Source organism: Cricetulus griseus, chromosome 6 (assembly GCF_003668045.3).
Source record: "Cricetulus griseus strain 17A/GY chromosome 6, alternate assembly CriGri-PICRH-1.0, whole genome shotgun sequence".
NCBI lineage: Eukaryota > Metazoa > Chordata > Mammalia > Rodentia > Cricetidae > Cricetulus > Cricetulus griseus.
In genome coordinates this window covers 65,677,404-65,699,005 of record NC_048599.1, presented here as the reverse complement: position 1 = coordinate 65,699,005, position 21,602 = coordinate 65,677,404, and the positions used below count along the sequence as shown (strand labels likewise).

Below are 21,602 nucleotides of genomic sequence, written 5' to 3'. Positions count from 1 at the left end.
ACTGGCCAGGTGGATGGGCTCTGGCCAGGTCCATACACAGGTTTCTGGGAAATGGCCCAGAATCACAGTTTGCAGTGGCTTAAGAAGGAAACCCCATAATTCATTGCATTTTCCATCAGGACCGATCAGTGGCAAGCATACATCCTGATGTACCCCCAGCCTGTGAACCTCCTGCTTATATGTGACCAAGCACAAAGGTGTAGATGCCTCAAGCAAACTTGTTTAGGGGAGTGAAAACATGTGACTTGTTATTTCCCATAAACAGTAGCCTCCAGCATTTCAGGAACTATCTGTCCTTGAGCAAGGAGCTTGCAGATCAGAGACATTTTTGTTCCATGGATATCTTAGGCTTAGTAATTAAAACTTAAAATGTAACTTTGACTCTCACACCTTCCTCCCCTTTCCCTTCCCTCTCTTCCTCTTATATTTAAAAACTATGTTATGTTTATTTGTGTATGTGTGTCTAACTCTGTGTATATGACACGTGTGTTTGGGTGCTTGTGGATGGCAGAAGAGCAGCTGGATTCCCTGGAGTTGCAGTTACAAGCACAGGTGAGCTGCCTGATGTGGGTGCTGGAAGCCAAACTTGAGCCTTCAGGAAGAGCAGCAGGTGCTCCTAACTGCTGGGCCATCTTTTCAGCCCCACTCCTTCTTTCTTATACTCTGCAACATACAGATGCTATGTATGAACTTAATATTTCCATCCCTTTATCTCTTTGTGCTACATTTTGGAAGATTTCTAGAAAGCAATCTTTCAATTTATCAATTTTCTATTTGGCAATGACTACCTTGTAACTTACACCTGTAGATTAAAGTTTAAATTTCAAGACTATTTATTTGTATATTTCTCATACAATTTTCTTTTGGTCAAACCCATTTCCCTCCCTTTAAAGAACATTCTGTTTATTATTATTTTTTGTGAATTCTATTATTGTCTGACTAAAAGTTTTTACTCTATTGGTATTTAAGTTCCTTTCCGTTAGTTCCTTATTGCTTGTGTTACTCACTTGGAGCATTTCCTTACACGTTTTGCATCTTTGGAGTCCATTTCCAGGGCTGGTTTTGTTTACTTGCTTTCTACCCACATTTTAGTAAGTAGAGACCCTCCAAGTAGTTTCATAGTTGTCTCTGAAGGAGATAAGTGAGTTTCTCTGGCTTGAAGCTAATTTTGCTCAAGCCTCACATGCTGCGTTTATGGCAGGATAGGCAATCAACTCTATATTCCTCTTCATTTAAAGTTGCTACACTAGAGCCCTAAGGCCTGCCTCTGACTGGAGCACCTGATTTCTCTCCCAGAGGCTGGCTTCCCCTTGTGACAGGGCAAGACAGTGCAGAGGCTCCTCCATCTTGTATTCTTGCTGAAACCATTTGTGATTTAACTTGAATTTGATCTCCTTGACGAAGAAGTCCTTGGAAAACTACTCAACTCTATTCTAGGAACCCAAGGTCAGGATGTCCTAGCTAACTTATGTTAGTGTGTGTTAAACTGCCTGTTTGTGCAGGAACCCCCTCCAGCTAACCACTTAGCTTCTGTTAAAACTGTTTGCTTCAAAATGCTTGCTTTTGCAAAGCTCCCTGGAGCTTCAGAATAAGATGACAGGATGTGGCTTCTGCCTTTAAAATCCATGTTCTGGACACTTGGGGCTGCACCTAAGTCCCCCACACATTCAGGTGTGGCCCTAACTGGCTGGAATAAAGACTTTCAATTGGCTATACACTGAATCTGAGTGGTCATCTCTGGTACCCCCACCTCCCCCAAACACCCTCACTGCTATGAGTTTTATCTTTTGGCCATTAGGATTTTTTTTTGTTGTTTACTTTTTTCCTTAAGTATTTTATCCACCATTGCTGTACATTTTAGGGAGAAAGAATCAGTACTTTTATTTTTTTCATTCTCATGTTAGGGCAGAATGTACCTTGAAAATGGAGCTGTTTAGAATTAAAGAATTAGAGAAATCTCAAGATGTCTTTAAATTCTAGCTCTCATTTTCTTATTTTTTTTTTAAATTCATGACACAAACTTAATTTCGAAAGCTCTCCAGAGTGGCAGGTACCAAAATGTTCTCCCCGGTGCCTCTTTCCGTGTTCAGCAAACCTTGCAGTCAATACATTTTGAGGCTTAATCCAAACACCCTCTGTGATGGCCTAATGTTCGTTTAGTGGAAAGTGTGACATATACTTATTAGAGGCCTCTTTGCCTTTGCCATAGCAAAGGAATAAACAATAATTAAAGGTAAAGCCAAAGAGCTTAATCTTTGTGTGTGTGTGTGTGTGTGTGTGTGTGTGTGTGTGTGTGTGCACACGCGCGAGTACAAGACCAGGCTTTCTGTAGCCCAGACTGTGCTCACATTTGCTACCATAACCAACATCGGCATTGAACTCCTGGTCTTTGTGCCTTTGCTTCCCATTTGTAGCAATTAAACGGTTCTTAGAATACATTTTAAAACATGAGAAAGGTGTTGGGTGGTACACATTTGTAATCTTAGCACTTGGGAGGCTGAGGCAGGAAGGTCTCAACTTTGAGGCTATGCTGTGCTGCACAGCAAGACTCTAGCTTAACAGTCAGATAGACAAACACCATGAGTAAGGAGGAAGGGTCCTGCAGCCAGCAGGGCAGCCTGTGAGAGGAAGCATCACCTTTTCCTGCAGGTGTAGGTTATTCCGCAGATGTTCCTTGACCTCTTCATCAGTGTCCCTCTGTGGAAAGATGCTAAATTTTATTCCTAGGGATCACCGTGGAAACGCAAAAAGTAGGGTGCAGAAAGTACGGATGGTCAGTGCACATGTTAACTGGATCTTTCTTAGAAGAACAGAAGGAGAGACGTAAAGGAGACTTACCCCAAGTTACTGACTCCCAAACAGCTTTACAAAGCATGTACCTTCCCTCAACCCTCACCCTACCCCTCAGAGGATCACCCCTTCAGAGGCCTGGTACTATCCACTCCCCACAGCCCACGCTCTGCATTCAGCCCAACCACACAGGCAGCTTACACAGCTGTATCGAGATTTTGCAAGAGAGATGAGCTCCTGGTCCCCTGGTGTGCACATGTTCAGACCAATGGGCAGCATTTTCTTGAGCGCAGCCACGATGAGGGAGGTCTGGATGGAGTACAAGTCTCCTCGCCTCTTTGTCTTCTTCCGTTCCTGGTCCTGTCCTCCAGACTAGGAGATGATGTTGAAATAAAGAGAAGGGCTCAGTGACTCTCTGAAAGGAACTGCCTCAGCTCAGGGATAGCTTGCTTCCTTGAGGCCCTGTCCGTATAGGCTGGGCCTTACTACATTTCAAAGAACAGTAAAAACAAAAACAAAAACAGAAACAAAAAAAGTGTTAAGCAAAAACAAACCAGATGGTCACTAAAGACTAGTTCAAACCCAAGCTTCCACTTCTGTGCATGCACACAAAACCACAGTAGCTAGACACACAGCACAGACACCCATAGTCCTTGTTTACTCACTTCTGCACTGAAGGGACAACAGTCACAACAAAAAGAATGTTTTTACAACAGATAAAATAACACCGACAAAAAACAGCTCCGCACCACTGAGTAACAAATTGTGGAATACATCTACCACAGCACTAGTGCCCTGTTTCCAGGGCTGAAGCTGGTGTTTTATAGCATGAGCTTTCCACATAGCCTCTCCACCATGGGGCAACACAAATTCTTACAGGAAAATCTACAAGAGGACTGATTCAGGATCTGGCTGGGAGAAAGGTATGAGAAAAACTATGCTTTAAGAGAGTGTCTGCTAAAATGCATTAGCAGTAGTATAGTTTACAATGATGTGCACACAGAGCTCTGTGTCCTTATCACCTCCCCTAGATGTGGCACCCGAGGCCCATTTATGAGATCATGCCTTTTCTTTTTTTTATATGTATATAATTTTACATGTATGTATGTATGTGCATCATATGTGCCTGGTGCCAAAGCGGTCAGAAGAGGGCATCAGATCCTCTGGGTCAGATGGTTGTGAACCACCTTACAGGTGCTAGGAATTGAAACTTGGTTCTCTGGAAGAATAACAAGTGCTCTTAACCACTGAGCCAACTCCAAAGCCCTAGACATGTGTTTTCTAGAGAACAGTCAGAATTAATTCTGCCTTTGGACCAATGACTGTGTTCTAGTGTGTGAAAGAGATTCCTAATGATTAATGACACTCAATTGCAAATGTGATTTTCCCACTCGGCTACCCAAAGCAGCACTTTCTGGTGGTTATATCATCATTTGGAAATCAGTCTGATGAAAGAGAGTTGCAGAGGCATTGTGTCCCCGGGACTACAAAACCACAAGTCAGCTCCAGGATGCAAGTTAGGAAGGTAGTGCCACATATGAGAAGGGAGGGCATGATGCTAAGGACCAGAGACCTCTCGAATACCAGAGCAGCAGAGTGAAGGCTGCTTCACACGAGACACTGCAAGTTCTGTGCTCACCGAGCTCCCTAGGTCCCTTCTGTGTTCTACTATCAAGTAGAGAACTCCAGTGGCAAAATCTATCTGTAGTCCATCACCTAAACTATCCATTGAGGATAGAATCTGGCTATATACATATGAACTATATGGTATTATGTATGTGTCAATGTAAACAATAACGCACAGCACATGGATAAATATGCTAAAATGCAACTGTGGATATGATAGATAATTTAAATGATTTCTCAGTTAGTCTCTGCTCAATTTTGCCTTTATCATATTCTAATCATAACTGCTACACGTATGACTTCAATATGGCTGAAACATAAATAGAGCAATTTCTAATCCTCAAAACAAGCTTGAAATAGTTTAGGGATGAAAACGTTCTTCAGGGATCTTGAATTTGTTTTTGAGGTTACACAGTAAGAAAGCATCTGAAACATCACCCAGATGCAAGTCTATCTTGCCAAGGCTCCATTTTTTCTTTATCCTTTCTGTGAGCTGCATGTGAATTGGCTCTTACATGTCTCCCATTCTCCACCATATACCTTGGGTCAGAGGGTTTGGAACGATAGTATTAGATACTTATTAGTGAACAGAAAGAGAAGAATGTCTACATAAACTAACTCCATCACGCATGTACATTTTGTGCAAAGGCTTAAGATTATCTTTGGATTTTGAACTTGACTCTCCTGGGAGTCTCCTGGGAGTCTCCTGGGAGATGCTCCTCGAATCATGGGAGCTTGAACCAGAGGCAGAACATGTACAGTGTGAAAGGGCTGGGGCCACAAACACAAATTAGAAATGTGAACCTGGTGCCAGGGCAGAAGAGTAAAGCTCTGAGGCTCCCAATCCCTGCCAGTCCTCCCTATCTCTGGCAGAATTGTGACTGCCAAACTAGGAGAGTAGGCATCTGGGGAAGGGAACAGAAATAGCAAGGAGACCTCAGTTAGAGAAAGGCTTGCCTGGCTTCCCCTTTCCAAGGGTGGATAAGCCTATATTCACTCTTGGACAGACAGTTGTCTTCCCCAGGTAACCCACAGGTTGGGTACCACCCCAGGGCGATCACAGTGTGGAGAGGGACAGAGCCTGGCACCTCTAATACTAGGACAGAAAAGACACATCATGCATTTGACCTGTACCTTTACTTGCATGGCCTGTGTGGAAAGACAAAGGGAAAGAGACAAGGAGAACAGTCAGTCAGTAAAAGCAGGGATCCAAAGCATCAGGCAGCATGTTATTCTTAGCTTCTTGGGCCCAGTTGCTCAGTCATCAGAACAGAAACTCAGCAGTTCATGTGAGCATAGCATGAAGACTGAGGGGAGGTTAGGATGTAGGTTAATTTGCCTGTAAAGAATTACATATATCCTCATCAAGCACTTCAGGCCTAGGAGGAAGTTACCTCAGAGATCAGCCTTCCAGAGTGTATGCTCTGAAGAACCCACCCACAGTAGCTACTCACAGCAACTCTTTATATCTACAGTGTCTCCTTTTGACTTCCTTTAACCCCAGGGGGCTGCAGACAACTTGCATGTACCCCAAGACCTCAAGTTTTAATTCCTCCCACCCACTACATTATCTGCTCCAGCAGATTAGAGAATCCAGTTTAAGGGCAATGCCTTTGCTTCTGCTAAAAGGTTTGCATATATATTCACTTTGAATCTTTTCAAAAAGCTTTCAGATATTTTTATTCAAGTTCATTTGCTATATTTGATGTATAAAACATTATCCTAATATGCTATTTTTCCCATTTTTCTTTTTTATATTTTAAAATTTATTCATACAATATATTTTGATGCTATTCTTTCCCCTCTCCCAATGTGTCCCAGATCCTTCCCACCTCCCTATCCACTGAGCTTTATGTTCTTTCTTTCTTAAAAAATGTCTGAAGCTCATTCTATATGGAGAGATACCTTGCTCAGTCTAGACACAGGGGTGTGGGCAGTGAAGAGGTGCCTTGGTTCTGCCTCAATGACATGATGGGACAGACTTAGACTTCCTAGGGGAGGCCTTACCCTCTCCAAGGGGTAGATGGGAGGTGGGGGGAGTGGGGGGAGCGGGAGGAGAGGAGAAAGGGGGCACTGGGATTGGAATGTAAAACATAAATTAATAAAAAACCTGAAACCAAAACCAAACTCCCCTCTCCACCCACCACACCAAAGTACTCACAGATACAAAACAAAATAAAACAAAAACTGGAATCCTTTTTGTGTTGGCTACTTGCAATTGGTTAAAAATATACTTGAAAAATTACTGGAAGGGCTGGGATGTACACAGCTCACACAAGGCCCTGGCTTGCATCCTAAACACTGAAACCAAAGGAGCAAAAACAATGGTGACAACAAGTGTTCATACTAAACTTCTGGGCATGACGATCTACACCTTTAATGCCAGCACTGGAGGCTGAGGAAGATAGAAGAGTTCAAGGACAGCTTGGGCTGCATGATAGAATCTGAGGTCAGCCCAAACTGCATAGAGAGACTCTCTCTAAACAGTGTGGGAAGGAGAGAGGGAAGGAGAGGGAAATAAAGAAAGAGGGGTCTGGTGGGGGTTCTGTAGGATTGTCCAGAGTGACTTAGGATCACTCCACAACCAAAACAACAGAGCCTCTCCCTCTTAAACTGCAGCCTTTAAACTTTAAGTCAAAGGTTCCTATATCCTGAAGGTTATACCTTTATTCTTCATGTATTACTAGGATTAATTCCTTCATGGTAATTCCCTAATTCTGGTTCATACACCCTCAAAACAACTTCACTATGTGCTCTGAGTTCATAAACTACACCAGTACTTTATGATCAAGCAAGTGACTTTCTGTGTAGACCTTAAGGGAAACAAAAACCAAACCAGACTTTTCAGTCTTCATGTTTTTGTGAGATGTGGGGTTTTGATGAAAGTATATTTCCAGGTGTTGTCTGTGTCACTATAGCTCAGGGGGCTCACATTTCCTGGGGTTGCCTATACCGTTATCCTGCAGGGGGTTCACATCAGTCTTTGATCAGAGGTAGACTTGCACTGTGGGAAGTCCTTACTCTATCTAGAGGGTAAGTGAAGTTAATATAAGTCAACGCAACATGAGATAGATGTTAGAGGAAAGAAGAATTTCTAGAAATCAGTCTGAGAAATGGGGGATGGGGTGGGGTGTGGAGAGGAAGAAAGGGAGAACTTGCAAAGGGAGGGTTAAGATCACAAAAAAAGGGGACAGATAGGAGGGAAAGGATAGACAGTAGAGGACAAAAGGTGAGTGGAGGGAGAGAAGTGGGAGGGAGGGCAAAGGGGGGGAGAGAATACCGCTGAATGAATGTGAGATACTTCAAAAGTATAAGAACAAAGAAAATAAAGGAGAACGGTTGCAGAGTAAGGAAGTAAAAAAAGAATGATATGTGTGTGTGTGTGTGTGTGTGTGTGTGTGTGTGTGTGTGCATGCACGTGTATATGTGTGTGCACATAAGCACACTGAGCAAAAGTCACACGGTCTTGTACTCTCTTAAAATATATCGTATTAGGCAATTCCTGTCTTTTTTCAACACACTAAAAATATACCCCAATTCTTGTCAATGTGCATTTTAGTGTTTACAACATTGGTCAAGGACTGGCTTCACATTTCTTTGACTACACGCATTCTAACTTACCATTCCCCTCCGAGGAAGCTGCTGCCATATCACCAGAAAACAAAGTACATTTAACAACCAAACCAAAAACAAAAATAGTTGCTCAGCTAGCCACATTAGCTTAACATATATTCACAAACTGGTGCTTTGTAAACAAAATATACAATGAGCTTTCAAAAAAAGAAATGTGTGTGAGCTGCCAGCAAAATATGTCTTTGAAAGGATCTTCAGTTAATTGGGTGGGAACAGTGTGGCCCACTGTATATATTTTTTTTTTTGTGCTTTCTTGTCATCAGGCATGGCTTATACAGTGTATGGCATGCAGCATTCTCAGATGGATACCTCCACCAAGACTACCATGTGCACTAAAGGCAACTTCATTTCTACAACACCAGAATGCAACTAAGAACAGAGACAAATGCAAGCTCGGGTGATAGGTGCCCATTCAGACTCAGAGCAGGTAGCCGAGAACATCTGCTTGTACAGAAGCAAGAGCAAAAGGAATTCAACTGACGTAGAAGACAATCCCCTCCCTGGCTTCCCATGTATAGTTCTCTATCCTCAGGTACCAGAATGGTTATTTATTGGAAGCAATGTATTTGTTTTAATGTGTTCATCAATTGATATTCTATCTGACAGATTCTGATGAAAACTGACTTTTAACCAGAGTCTCTTAGTAGAACCTAGAAAAGTCAGGTAGTAAACTCAACCCAATTACACAGATTGGGAAGATGGACTCTGAGGATTTAAGTGAATGAAGCAAAGCTTAGTGAGCATCACAGTCAAGGGCAGGACTTTTCCCTTTTTATTTCTTGTCTATTTACTACTATTTTCTCTGTCCTACTTGAGGAACCAGGAACAGTGTGAATATATATAAGGCTCAGAAACAGTTGGCATAGAATGTCAGTAGAAATGGAGTTTGCTCCTAAAGATGAACCTTTCTAAGACTTTCCCATGTTTTGAACCTGACCACTCTGACCAGGCAAATGTCCCTCTTTCCTTATTCAGCATTGTGAATGAAAGAATGTTACGTTAGTTTGTGAGTGAGTTGAGTTGTGAAATGGGTTTTCATTGCCCCATTCATTTTAAAACTCAAGGACCTTGAAGATCCATTCATCACCAGAGGGTTGAGCTGGCTTTCCCCATTCATACCTATCAGGGATCCAAATCCTTGTATCAGATTGTCATGGATGCTAGCTGGGTCAGTCACTGGCCAGCGGATCTACCTGATGTCAAAGACAGTGTGTCTGCCTGGGATTTACTGACTTTCTGATGGAAGTCTGGGTTAAAGTACAGCTTGTGATGGCCACAAGACCCTGCAAAGGCAACTTAGATGAGCTGGAGTCGTAGGAAGCTGAGAAACCTAGGCTTGTATTCCTCAAATGAATGCAAAAGAGATTGTGGGAACCAGATAAGTGTATCTAAAGTACCAAAGGAGACACCATAAAATGCCTTTGCAGCCAAGAGGCTCCTTGAATATAATCTCTCTGCTTTGTATAGAGCAATTTTCAATGTCAACTTTATTAGGCAGCATATGTTAAAAGTGTACTCTAGTGTATACTAGAGAGTAGATTGTAAACTCCACAATCAAATTTTGGATACTGGATGAGTGCTAGTGTTAAAGCAGATGAAAGACAGAAGAGGCAGTGCCGAGTAGCTGCAGCAGATCGGAGCTAGCTGCCCCACTTGGGATAGCCCCAGGTACTCAAATTTTTATTGTGGTGTCATAATAGCCTCTTTCTTGCAGGGCCAAGACGTGGGCCATCTGTCCAAAATGGTTTTAGAAAGATGTTCACACAAGCCCACGAGTCCCATCTTGCCAAATCCAACTCTCACTTCCAAGGGGTCCCATGCACTCTCCACCTTCATGTTCCTCACAGGCAGCACTGCCAGCAATGAGGGGGCTGTCTCTCAGCTACTATAGGCTACTTATACTTGGCATGTAAGCCAGACCTTCCTGAGGCACAGTTCTCAGGGAAACAGCCGAGAGTAAGCCACAATGCCAATAAGATGACATGACAACTAAGGAGACTGGGCTTTTGTATGTGCAACTGAAGAAGCGTGGCTGTTTCCCTCTATCCAGCCAAGACAATGAAGCTGCATGATACAGAGCTGACTGAGAAGGAGATGCCAGTCCACTTGGCCCCCTGCTGTATCACAGTTCTCTCCTATAGGCTAGCTTTTCCCCCTGGACAGTAGAGTGCTGTGCCCCATTTCAAAAGTCTCCTGCAGGGAGATGGGCAGACGTTTGGCTTTCTTCATGAAAATGCCTTGGAAAATGAACATAGGCATTAAGAATCCAGCAGATATAAAGCAGATGCTGGTGTTCCAAACAGAAAGAAAAGGCGATGCCAGTGTGTGTGCCATGAAGGTGTGAAGGCAAGGTTGTTTCCTCCCAGCCCATCGGAAGGTGGTTTTGTGCACCTGCACTTTTGGAGTGTGGCTGTACTGGCCTCCCATTTTAAAACCATTCACAGCAGTGTCTGTTTGGAGACCTCTCAAATGGGCAAGTCTTGAGACTTAAATGTTCTGAGATACTAGCACCTATTTATTTGCAAAACATGGTAACTGTGCTTATTTCACAGGAGCTTCTTCTGGCATGTTCTAAAGAAGCAGCAGTAGAGGCTGCCAGTTATATAGTGGGTCCTAAGCTAGACGTGTCATTAAGCCCCCACAGAGTATGAAATAGATCCAAGAGGTCAAGGTTGAAGCATCCTTGAGACAGAATTCTGAGGACTTACTTTTGACATCTTGCTTTTGCTGTCTCCAGTTAAAAATGCCAAGTTATTAATTTCATTTTGAATAACAAAATTTTGCTCTTCCCTCTTGAAGTTCTAAAGCAGGGCAGGAAGATTTAAAAGAAAAAAAAGCAAACATTAAAATAAAGATTCTCCATGTATATGCCTGCTAAAACTATTCCCAATCCAGACCCCAAGTGTAGCCTTACGTGTGATTTACACCACAGAATGAAGACCTCGGCCACCATGCGGAAGAGCTGGTCAGAATCAGAATCCGGGCTTTTGAGCCAGTTAGATCTGCATTAAGAAGCAAAGGAATAGGTACAGAAAATTCAGCAGTGACTACAATCATATCCCATTAATAAAAGCAGTATGTGTTCAGTCAGGGAAAACCGCATTGCCATATGAAGACAATAATTGTCAAACATTGGGGTACAGGTTCAGAATTGGACTAACTATCATTTGTGCTTTTTATCAAAGTTTTCAATATTGTGGCAAAACAAATGTCTGACATTAACATTTCAAAACTCACCTTTTGTTTCTTTTGCAAATGGACGGTTAAACTGCAAGTTTGGAGACAGACCATCCCAGAGGCCTTATTGCAGATAGATTTAAAGAATAAACCTAGCAAACCTATGAAAACACTGGTCACTATGACATCCAGCCCTGCCTCTGGCATTGCCATTGGAAAACCTCTGAAAGTCGGAGCCTCCTAAGCATGTCATGCCCTTCACCTCTTACTCTGAAAGTCAGTTCTTTGAATGGAAGATTTAAAACAATTTAAATTGTGTGTGTGTGTGTGTGTGTGTGTGTGTGTGTGTGTGTGTGTGTGTGTGTGTGTGGCACTTTTGAATTCATGTGCTTGAAGATATCCAAAGAAGGCATAAGATCCCTGGAGCTGGAATTATAGGTGGTTGTAAACTGCCACAGTGTGGATGCTGGGAACTGAACTCAGTCCTCTGTAGGAGCAGTACTTAAGCATTGAGCCATTTCTCTAGTCCTTCAAAGCCAGTTTTCTGAATGACAAAAAAAGTCTGTCATTTAAACTTTCTTAGCAGAAAACATATCTCTTTCTGTGTGGTGGGGAGGATGGATGGTGGTGGGGGGTGGGGCAGTGAGGACATGTGTTCGTGTGCAGACGCCAGAGAACAACCTCAGGTGTCATTGCTCTGATACAGTCTCTTACTGGTCTATAACTCACCTAGTTGGCTTGGCTGGCTAGCAAGCAAGTTCCAAAGATCTGCCTATCTCTGCATGCCTTTAAATAAATCAAAACAAAAACCAAACCCCCAAACCAACCAAACAAAAATCCTGTAGTTTCTGGGGATCATGCTTATAGGCAAGAACTTTACTAACTAAGCTGTTTCTCCAGTCCCAGAAACCAAGTGTCTTCTGTAACCTCTTAAGTGGCTTGGAAATTCTCTATAAATACACATTTTTTTTTTCACTAAGTTGGGTTAAGACATAACACAAAAGTGACAAGAAGGCTAAATCAAACTCATTTTCTGTAAGTTGTCATGCTTTTGGGTGTCATGAATTAAGTTATATTTCAAAAAGGCAAGGTGAATTGCTATTTCCAAATGTCTGCCCAGAATGATTTAAAAACAAACACCAAGCAACCAAGCAACCAAAATGCTGCTCTTCTACTCAACACTTTTATATCAAACATGGGGTTCTCCTCATTAACCAACTACTCAACTTTCCAGACAGCCATTCACCAATTCAACATGACACTGTCTGGAGTTAGTAAATGCCCCATATAGTAAAAGCTCAGCCCCACAAGACTGCTCCCTGCTTCACACGCTAGCCTCAGAATGTGACACCTGGCTGTACATCAGAGATTTTGACAATTCTCTGAGTTCATAATTAACAAGAATGGCTCACAGCTTAGGAAGTCACTTTACTTGTTATTAATAGTATGTCATAAATACAACAAATGAACATGGAAGACATTTATAGGACAAGATATCATGAATGAAAATTCCTGGAAAGAAGCTGTGTCTGGCTGTGAACAAAAATTCCTGAAAGGAGTTTCTATGTCTGCAGAGACTGATGGGCCAATTGGAATTTTAGTACCATGGAGAGATTGGATTTTGTAAGTTCGGAGGCTAATTACTTTATCTTGGTTTAGTTTAAGCTTTCTGAAAGAGCCATTTCCACTCTGTATCTGAATTAACACCCCGTGATAATAATAATAAATAAAAACCTCTTAGAAGCTATTAACTTAGCAGAACATTAGCTTCTGCCAATCCAAGAGCTAAGGATATCATCAGATAGCACCTCAGGCCTATAAAATAACTTTCCCTATCTCATTGTTCCTGCCTCTCTGGTGTACCCACCAAGGTATTTTAAAGTTGCCTTGATTTATGACTTTCTTTGTTCTGTAAGACTATAAAAACTGTGAAACTGCTTCTATATTGGAGCATGGACGTTTTTACATTGACAATATGGAAGAGGACTCTGAAGATTCCAGCCTATCTCCAGGTACTTCACTCTCCAGGTATCTCCATATTTCCATCAATTCAGAAGGTCTCTGCTCCAGAGTTTAGGATTTTTAAGAGGCTTCATTTCATAGTGTTATAGTCAACCTTAGAGGTCAACCTGACATACCTGGGACAGAGGAGCTTCAACTGAGCAACTGCTTCTATTAGATGAGCCTGTGGGCGTGTCTGCAGGGATATTTGATGTAGAAAGGCCCAGCCCATTGTGAGAGGTACCATCCTTAGGCTAGTAGTGGGTCTGGGCTGTGTAAGAAAGGTAGCCAAGCAAACCAGGGAGAGTAAGCATCTAAGTAACCTTCCTCCATGGTTTCTGCTTCAAGCTCTTTCTGCTGGAGTTCCTGACCTGGTCTCTTAGTGATGGACTATAACTTGTAAGCTGAAAGAAACCCTTTCTTCCCCTTAGTTGTTTTTGGCCATAGCGTTTATTGTAGTAACAGGAAGCAAACTAGAACATATAGGCATGGTTGGTTAAATCATTGGCTTTGGTGATTAACTCAGTCTCCAGATTTTTTCTTTAGGAGAGGTCAAGAAGTTAGAGGCTAGGACTGAAAGTTCCCAACATCTAGTTGTGTGGTTGATTCCTCATGAGTGTGAACTCAAGTATGGTGGAATGAGGTTTATTGCAAATAATAAAAGACAAGCCTAAAACTTAGATGGTCCCAAGGGTTTTAAGAGTTCTGTTCTAGGAACCTGAAAGGCAGACTTACAGTTCTGTTTTTTTTTTCTAGACAGAGTTTTTCTGTATAGCTTTGGGGCCTGTCCTACAACTTGCTCTGTAGACCAGGCTGACCTCAAACTCACAGAGATCTGCCTGTGGCTGCTTTCCGAGTGCTGGGATAAAAAAAATTTATAACATAATCACATCATTTCCCCTTCCTTTTCTTCCCTCCAAATCCTCTTATACACCCCTCCTTGCTCTCTTTCAAAGTCATGGCCTCTTTTTTAAAATTAATTGTTGATATATATATATATATATATATATATATATATATATATATCAACCTCTAATATATATATTCCTGAATAAAACCTACTTAGTCTATATAATGTTACTTTTACTATGTTTTTAGTACTGACCTTTGGTTGGTATTGGATAGTTAGGTGGTGTGTTCTTCCCTGAGGATGGTTATTATTAAAATATAACTATAATGCAGAAGTTGAATTCTATGTCATTCTTAGGATAAATAAACGATTTGTTGCTGGTGCTGGTGATTGTCTTTAATTCCAGCACTTGGGAGGCAGAGGAAGCCAGATCTCTATGAATTCAATGCCAACCTGGTCTATATAGTTAGTTCCAAGCCAGTGCTACATAATGAGGCCTTTTCTAAAAACAAGGAGAAAGAAAGAAAGAAGGAAAGAAAAAGAAGAAAAGATGAACAATTGGCTCTTACAAATGATCTGAAAACTTGCTGTACCTTGTCCCATGCAGAGCATAATCAAAAACAAATTATGGAGCTGAAACAGCAGCTCAGCAAGTAAAGTATGTGCTACATAAGTGTGAAGGTCCAAATTTGAATCCTTCAAACTCATGTAAAGTCAGGTTTGGTAGCATACATCTATAATCTCAATACTCTTACAGCAAGATGGGAGACAGAGACAGGAGAATCCTTGACACTCATGGGCTAGCTAGCCAGGTGTACTCAGAGGCGAATAACAAATAGACCCTGTCTTAAACAAGGTGGGAGGCAGGGATGAACACCTGTGACCTCCATACATGTTTCCATACATGTTCCTGCACTCACATATACAAATGTGTACACTCATCTCTCTCTCTCTCTCTCTCTCTCTCTCTCTCTCTCTCTCTCTCTCTCTCTCTCTCTCTCACACACACACACACACACACACACGCACACTCTCCTGGGAAATCTTAGTGGTATTCCTGGGTAGCCTGATAGTTGTACCCACTCATGGAGAGCTCCATGCTAGGCAAGGAAGGGAAACATTCTAGAGGTCAGCTTAGCTTTAGATTCCCTTCCTTCTTATCTCCCATGAGCCTGTCTGCTCTGGGCATTATTATTGAACCACTCTTGCTTTCAGATTCATCTGGAATGTTCTTTATATAATAGACACTACTAATTGCTTGCCCAGCACCCAGCCACCTTTTCTTCTATCACAAGATCTTCATTTGTTCAGAGTGTCATCCTGTTCCACTAAGTATCATGGTACTCCACACCCCTTAACCTATATTCAGGAACTGCTCAATGAGATCAAAGTGGAAGCTGAAGAATGGACTTTCTGGAAAAGTTCCCTAAGAGATCACATAGCAGAAAGTATCTTTTTACCTTTGCCTGTGAAATTTGCTTTAATCCTTTCTGATTAGAATGAAAACCCAAAGTCTGGAACTCTAATTGCCATATTAAAACACAAATAACTTTGGAGATGGAAGGCAATGGGGAAGATATAAAGACCAAGGTGTCAGGATCCACAATGAATAATCATCCTGGCCATACATTATCTTTGGATTTCTTTTATGTATAATAAACTTTTCATCTCTTTAAGCAGTATAGTCACTCTACTTCCTGCAGCCCAAGTGCAATTCAAGTTTGAGGTTTGAGACTGATAAGCTCTTTGATTTCCTTCACATTGATTTTTTTCCAGAATGTTTTTCCAGGGTTATACTTTTTGCTTTATCAGAACCACCAGCTGTTCATTCCTTGGTGTTTTGGTTCAAATGAGCTTTGTGCATTTGTACTGTGGCTTAAGTGGAAAGAGGCAAGGGTTATATCCTAATCTGCCAATGAAAAGGTACAGCCATGAGGATGGTCAGTAAGCCAGAGTAGCAGGAACAAGACCTTAGGTACGGTTTCCTTGTGGAAGGAAGAGCATTTTCTTTGCCTTCATGTTGGGGTGCAGCTTGAGGCAGGGAGATTTAGCTTTGCTCACTCCTCTTCTGAAATGCAAATCTTTATTCACTTGTCTCTAGTAAAGTTATTCCCTCAATCCAGACTGGTGAGTATGAAGAACATCCCATTAAATATTTTCTTCAAGGCACACAAGCTCTGTGCACCTCTCCCTTAAACCAGACTAAGATGACATTTGTAGGAGAAAAGATTTTGCCTTCATGTCTATTGCTTAGACTCATTCTGTTCAGAAAGATGCTTCTGTCCTTCCTGCCTTGTGTTTTCAGAGGATTCAGCCTCTAATTCAATACTTAGACACTTGATCCCTGTAGGTCTTTTGTTTTTTTTTCCCCCAAGACAGGGTTTCTCTGTGTAGCTTTGGAGCCTATCCTGGCACTCTGTCAGGAAACCAGGCTGGCCTTGAACTCACAGAGATCCGCCTGCCTCTGCCTCCCGAGTGTTGGGATTAAAGGTGTGCGCCACCAAGCCCAGCCTCTTTGTGGGTCTTTTATCATCTGCACTAGTTGCTGTCATGAAATGCCAGGCTTCTGGTAAAAGGAGAGTCAGTTTAGAGCTCATGAATTGGGACTTTTCCATGTTAGATGGTGAGGGAAGCAATCCCAGTAGGTGAAATAACTGAGTGTTTTAACAGAAAAGCAAGAAGCTTTGAGAACAGAATCTTAAGCTGAGGATGGTACCCAGGTTCCTATCTGTGATGCCAGGGGAAGAGGAGACTCATGTGAGGCGCTGCAGGCAGAGAAGATATACTCTATTCACTCTGGGTGAAGGCTGCTGTTATACAGACTGCTAGGCAGCCAGATGCTGGCAGGCACCCAGTACACGAGGGCATACAGATAGACTGCTACACAGGGCATACAGAAGTAGGCTAAGATGCCTGCAGATAGGCACACATACTGACAGGCTGGTGAAGGTGAAGTCTCTGGTTTTGACCCCAAGGCCATGCTTATAAAGAACCCACACAAAAGTGGCATTTTGCCAGAAATAGTTACATAACACATTACATCACTACATACTTTTGTGTTCTGTGGACATTGGGTGTCCACCTTTGTGTGCTGGCAGACATACAGCCCCACAGATGTCTAGTGTTAGCCATCTTTTTTGGGGGGGGGGGTTCGAGACAGGGTTTCTCTGTGTAGCTGTGGAGCCTTATCCTGGCACTCGCTCTGGAGACCAGGCTGGCCTTGAACTCACAGAGATCCGCCTGCCTCTGCCTCCCGAGTGCTGAGATTAAAGGTGTGCACCACCAACGCTCGACTAGTGTTAGCCATCTTGACCTGTGCTGGGTATCCATATCATGGCCATGTTGTCTAAACATAAACTGATAATTACGACCCTGTGTTACCAACAGTTGTGTATACCTGTAATCCCAGCTCTGAGGAGGCTGAGCCATTAGGATTACTACGAGTTTGAGGATAGCCAAACTGGAAAGTGTGCTTGGATTACCATAACGTAGCTTAAATCTGGGTTACATTAGCAAGACCTTGTTTCAAGCTCCACATGCCCCCAAAAAGGATTGAATAGAATCATGAGCAATTGTAAGAGTAAGGAGACTCACACTTACATTTTCAAAATGAAAAGTTCCCAAGTTTTGAAACATACTGAGGTTGTACACTTGTGTTCAGGGTCAGGCTGTCAGAGGTGAGAGCTTCTCTCTGTGTTACTACAAGGTTTCACTCCACACAGGTCTCAGTCTGAGATGGCCACTGCACAAGATTTAATTTAATAGCTTCGGAGGTATTTTTAACCAAAAATCACAAGACTGAGTCCATATTTATGTCCTATATGCTTTTGTTTCCCAAAAAGGAGGCAAAAGACCTCTGCTCTTTTAGAGACTTGAATCTGTCATGACTTCTGTCTCTAGGCAAGAGCAGATGGGTGGCTGATGTTCCCTGATCTGCTCACAAAACACCTGGAGTTCTTTTGTATCCTGCTAGCTTCAGACTCAACACTGACCAATGGGAACTTCTTTTCCAAAGATTTAAACACCATCCCATAGGGCTGCAGGAGGTATAAAGGCTTAATACAATGAAGAAAAAGAGAGGAAGAATGGGCATGGAGTTGTTTCAATATTTCCAAGTGTTGCCACATGAAAGATTAATTTTCTCTGGCAATAGAGAGCAAAGTTAGAACAGGTAAGAGCTACAAGCCGAGCTCAAGACAGTTTGAAGCACGGATGGGACTGTGTGCAAAGTAAGATTGTTTCTGCCTTCTACTTCTTCCCAGCACTGGGCTATGCAAACATACAGGACATCTCTGCAGGAGAAGGGAAGTGACACTTATCCAGCCAGGTGGAGGAAACATGAGGTGATTGCAGTCTGCCAACTAACTCCTCCATCCATCACCCAGAGTCAGTTGGTTCTTTCGGATGGAGAAAGGACTACTGGATCCTAAAGTCTGTACTACTTGCTGCTCTCCACTCTACTGAAAACTCCAGGGACAGATTTTGGTGAAGTGGGTTTATTCAAGACTGACTCTAAGGAAAAAGATGATGACTTCTCTCTCTCAAAACTCTATCCACAGTGAGACAATGGGCAGAAAATCCCAGGATGGGGCAAGCCTTTTCTTTTCCATTCTTAAAAGTCTTTTAATTTCCAAGTTTTGTTGCCTGACGAGCAAGCACATGTTCTCAGATAAAGAAGAGGCAAGAACATTCTTTGATTGGGGGAAAAGATTATGGGAGGGGACAAGGGTAACAAAAGATTCAAGGAAAGATTAGAAGGGGAGGCAAAAATAAACCTCACTTTATTACCTCACAATCCCAACTGTCCTCCTGCATTTGTTTGAATGCATTAATAATAAACTCAGTCACCAATAATGTGTCGGTGTCGAATTAAGGGCAGAAATCAAAGCGCTTCCTCTTGGTATCACTTGACTAAGAGCAAGCCAGATTTGACTTTTCTAATTCACTCTCCCTACATCTTCCTTCCTTCATCCTGTTTGCCTGTTTTAGGAGTCTGAATCTATACCTATCTGAAGGCTGTCTTGCAAATCTGTCCCTGTGTCTGTCTGTCCATATGTGTCTGTCCCCAACAAAGTGTTTTGTTCTTTCCTTCATTGAACAGCACAGAAAGTATCACAGGGAGATGGAATGATGGACATTTTACAGAAATCTTTAACAGTTTCATAAATGATTAAGTCACTGACTCTAATTGACCCAGATAACAAACACACATTATCAAACAATATCTGAATGTTTTGTTCAACATTTGGGGTGGCTATCCATTTTATGATGGCTTTCTACTTGTAATTGCCGTTTTCAGGAAATGATTATCACAACATATGGTCAAACACACATGCATTACTCCAGGATTGGGGCATGAAAGAATACATTATAGCTGTGAATTAATTTAGGACGCAAAAGTTGATTGCATGGAAATCCAAGGCAAGTGTCCTTGGTTGCTACATTGTTCACTTACAGGCAGGTTAAACAAACAGGCTGAGTAAACAGTAGGACAGCAGTCTGAAGTCTTAAGTGACCTTAAGGTGTATCATTAACTCTGGCTTTGAGGACCAACAAAGGCCTCGGTCTCTTCGAATGTAAGAATTACTTTTATAATAATGGTAGCCATAACCTTGAAAATAGTCAACTTAATACAGTTGTTCTGTATTTTTTTTTTTTTTGAGGGTCTTATGAGTAGCCTAGGCTGAAGTCTTAGTATACCTTTTGCCTCAGCCTTTTAAGGGCTGCAATTACAGGCATGCGCCCCCATGACCAACACTCTAGATATTTTTTCTACACCTCACACTTAGCATAGTTTAAAATGCTTTTTGCTTTCGCTGCTACAAAGGTCTTTGAAGGGACAGGCACTCATGTTAGAAGGATGTATTTCTAAGCAGGCTCACATGGCTGTGACGCTCAGGGAAGAACAGGTTGAAAAGTGGAGATGAATGAATTAATGATGATCTCAAAGACTCTCTGACATTGCCATTTTTAGCAACTGTCAAGCACTCTGTAAACAGAACACGCTCTGTCTTGAGTCTTGATCATCCGTGGTGACAGACGCAATTCAAAAGCTATTCCAGGAGCAATCTTGCTCCACTTTTATTTTTGTTTTCACCTCAAACTCTGACAAATTTCTTCTTTAAATTGCTAACATAATTACGTTATCGGAAATGACTAAAGTTGATACTCTAAGAGCAGAGTTCCTTTGTCAAAATGACTATAATATCCTGTAGCCAGGAAAGGAAATACACTATTCTAGTCTTAATGTACATATTTATGCATATGTGTTTATATATATGTGTGTGTTTATGTGGAGAGACAATATGTATACAGATGATGCTTTCTTTCAAATCCTAAATATAAGTAAGTTCATTCAAATTACATCAAGTACAATTTATGGTATAAAGATAAATGCTAAAATGAATACAAATCTCCTGCAGTGGCAGACTGGGAAACAACTCCAAAAGTTAGTTATGTTCTCTCAATTCTTTTAGCATCCCTTCTAGCACCCCCTGATGATAAGTCTTTCAACTTTAAGGGCTTTTATTACAGTGAAATACACACTTAGTCTTTGCTTCTGTTTCTGGCAAAGGGGGTCCTGAGCAGTAGGAACAATTCTTCATAACCTTTTGGTAATAGCTGGGTGTATGAATGACATGAGGCTATGTTGCTGAGGTAATAGCTGGATAACTTCAGGGAAGTCCCTGGTCCCTAGATAGACTAGAACTTTCGAGTGCTAGTTAGAGTCAGATTATCAGGTCAGAACTTTCCTAATCTCATGGGATAAATTGAGAGGATTCAGTTCAAACTCGCACACCAGTGGCTATTGATATAGTCAACAACATGTATAAAACTGCTAAAGATCAAGGCTGCTGATCAATGGTAGAGCACTGGCCCATCAGGCAAACTAGCCTAGGCCCATTGCCAAGTACAACAAAGCAAAGCAAAGGAAAGCATAACAAAATACCACCACCACCACTACAAACTCCTGAACAACGAGTTTCTGGGGCTTCTAGACTGGTGACCACGTAGATGTGCCAAGAGGCCGCCACCCCTGGAGAGAGCATGGACACTCTGTGCAGCCTCAAACCTTTGTATTTCTATTCAGATGATCCTGAGTTGTATTCTTTCTAATAAATCAGTAATCATAAGTGCTTTCTTGAGTTCTGTGGAGGTCCTAAAGGATTGGAATGCCTACAAGAAAGACCAGACTGAGAGTGGAAGTAGCTAGTCACATGAGCTCTGGGCTTTCCCAAGAGAGGGCCTTATCTCTCACCACTGTTAACTTGAGCCCTCAGTTAAATCAAATATGCACATTTTCTGGCTTTTGTTTCCTTTTTTTTTCTGTAAACTAGACCATTGTCATGGGCCTCACAGACAGATTGAGAATTTTCTCCTCAGTTTCAGTCAAAACTATAATGAACTCATTTCCCCATATAAGCATGTATTACACCATTTTCTCTTATTATGGGGTTTTGTCCCAGAGCCAGGCCTTTTTCATTATGAATCATTCTGAGGATGGGATCAAGAAATCCAAGTTTAT

General features: G+C 41.9%; 1 protein-coding gene across 1 annotated transcript in view; it reads right to left on the bottom strand.

The window, feature by feature from the left end:
- Ryr3 (ryanodine receptor 3) overlaps positions 1 to 21,602 on the bottom strand; it is a 465,461-nt gene that overhangs the window by 48,088 nt on the left and 395,771 nt on the right. The window contains 4 exon segments of the mRNA XM_035447052.1: positions 2,638 to 2,697; positions 2,992 to 3,162; positions 10,758 to 10,850; positions 10,964 to 11,051. Coding sequence (XP_035302943.1) covers positions 2,638 to 2,697; positions 2,992 to 3,162; positions 10,758 to 10,850; positions 10,964 to 11,051 — 412 coding nt within the window.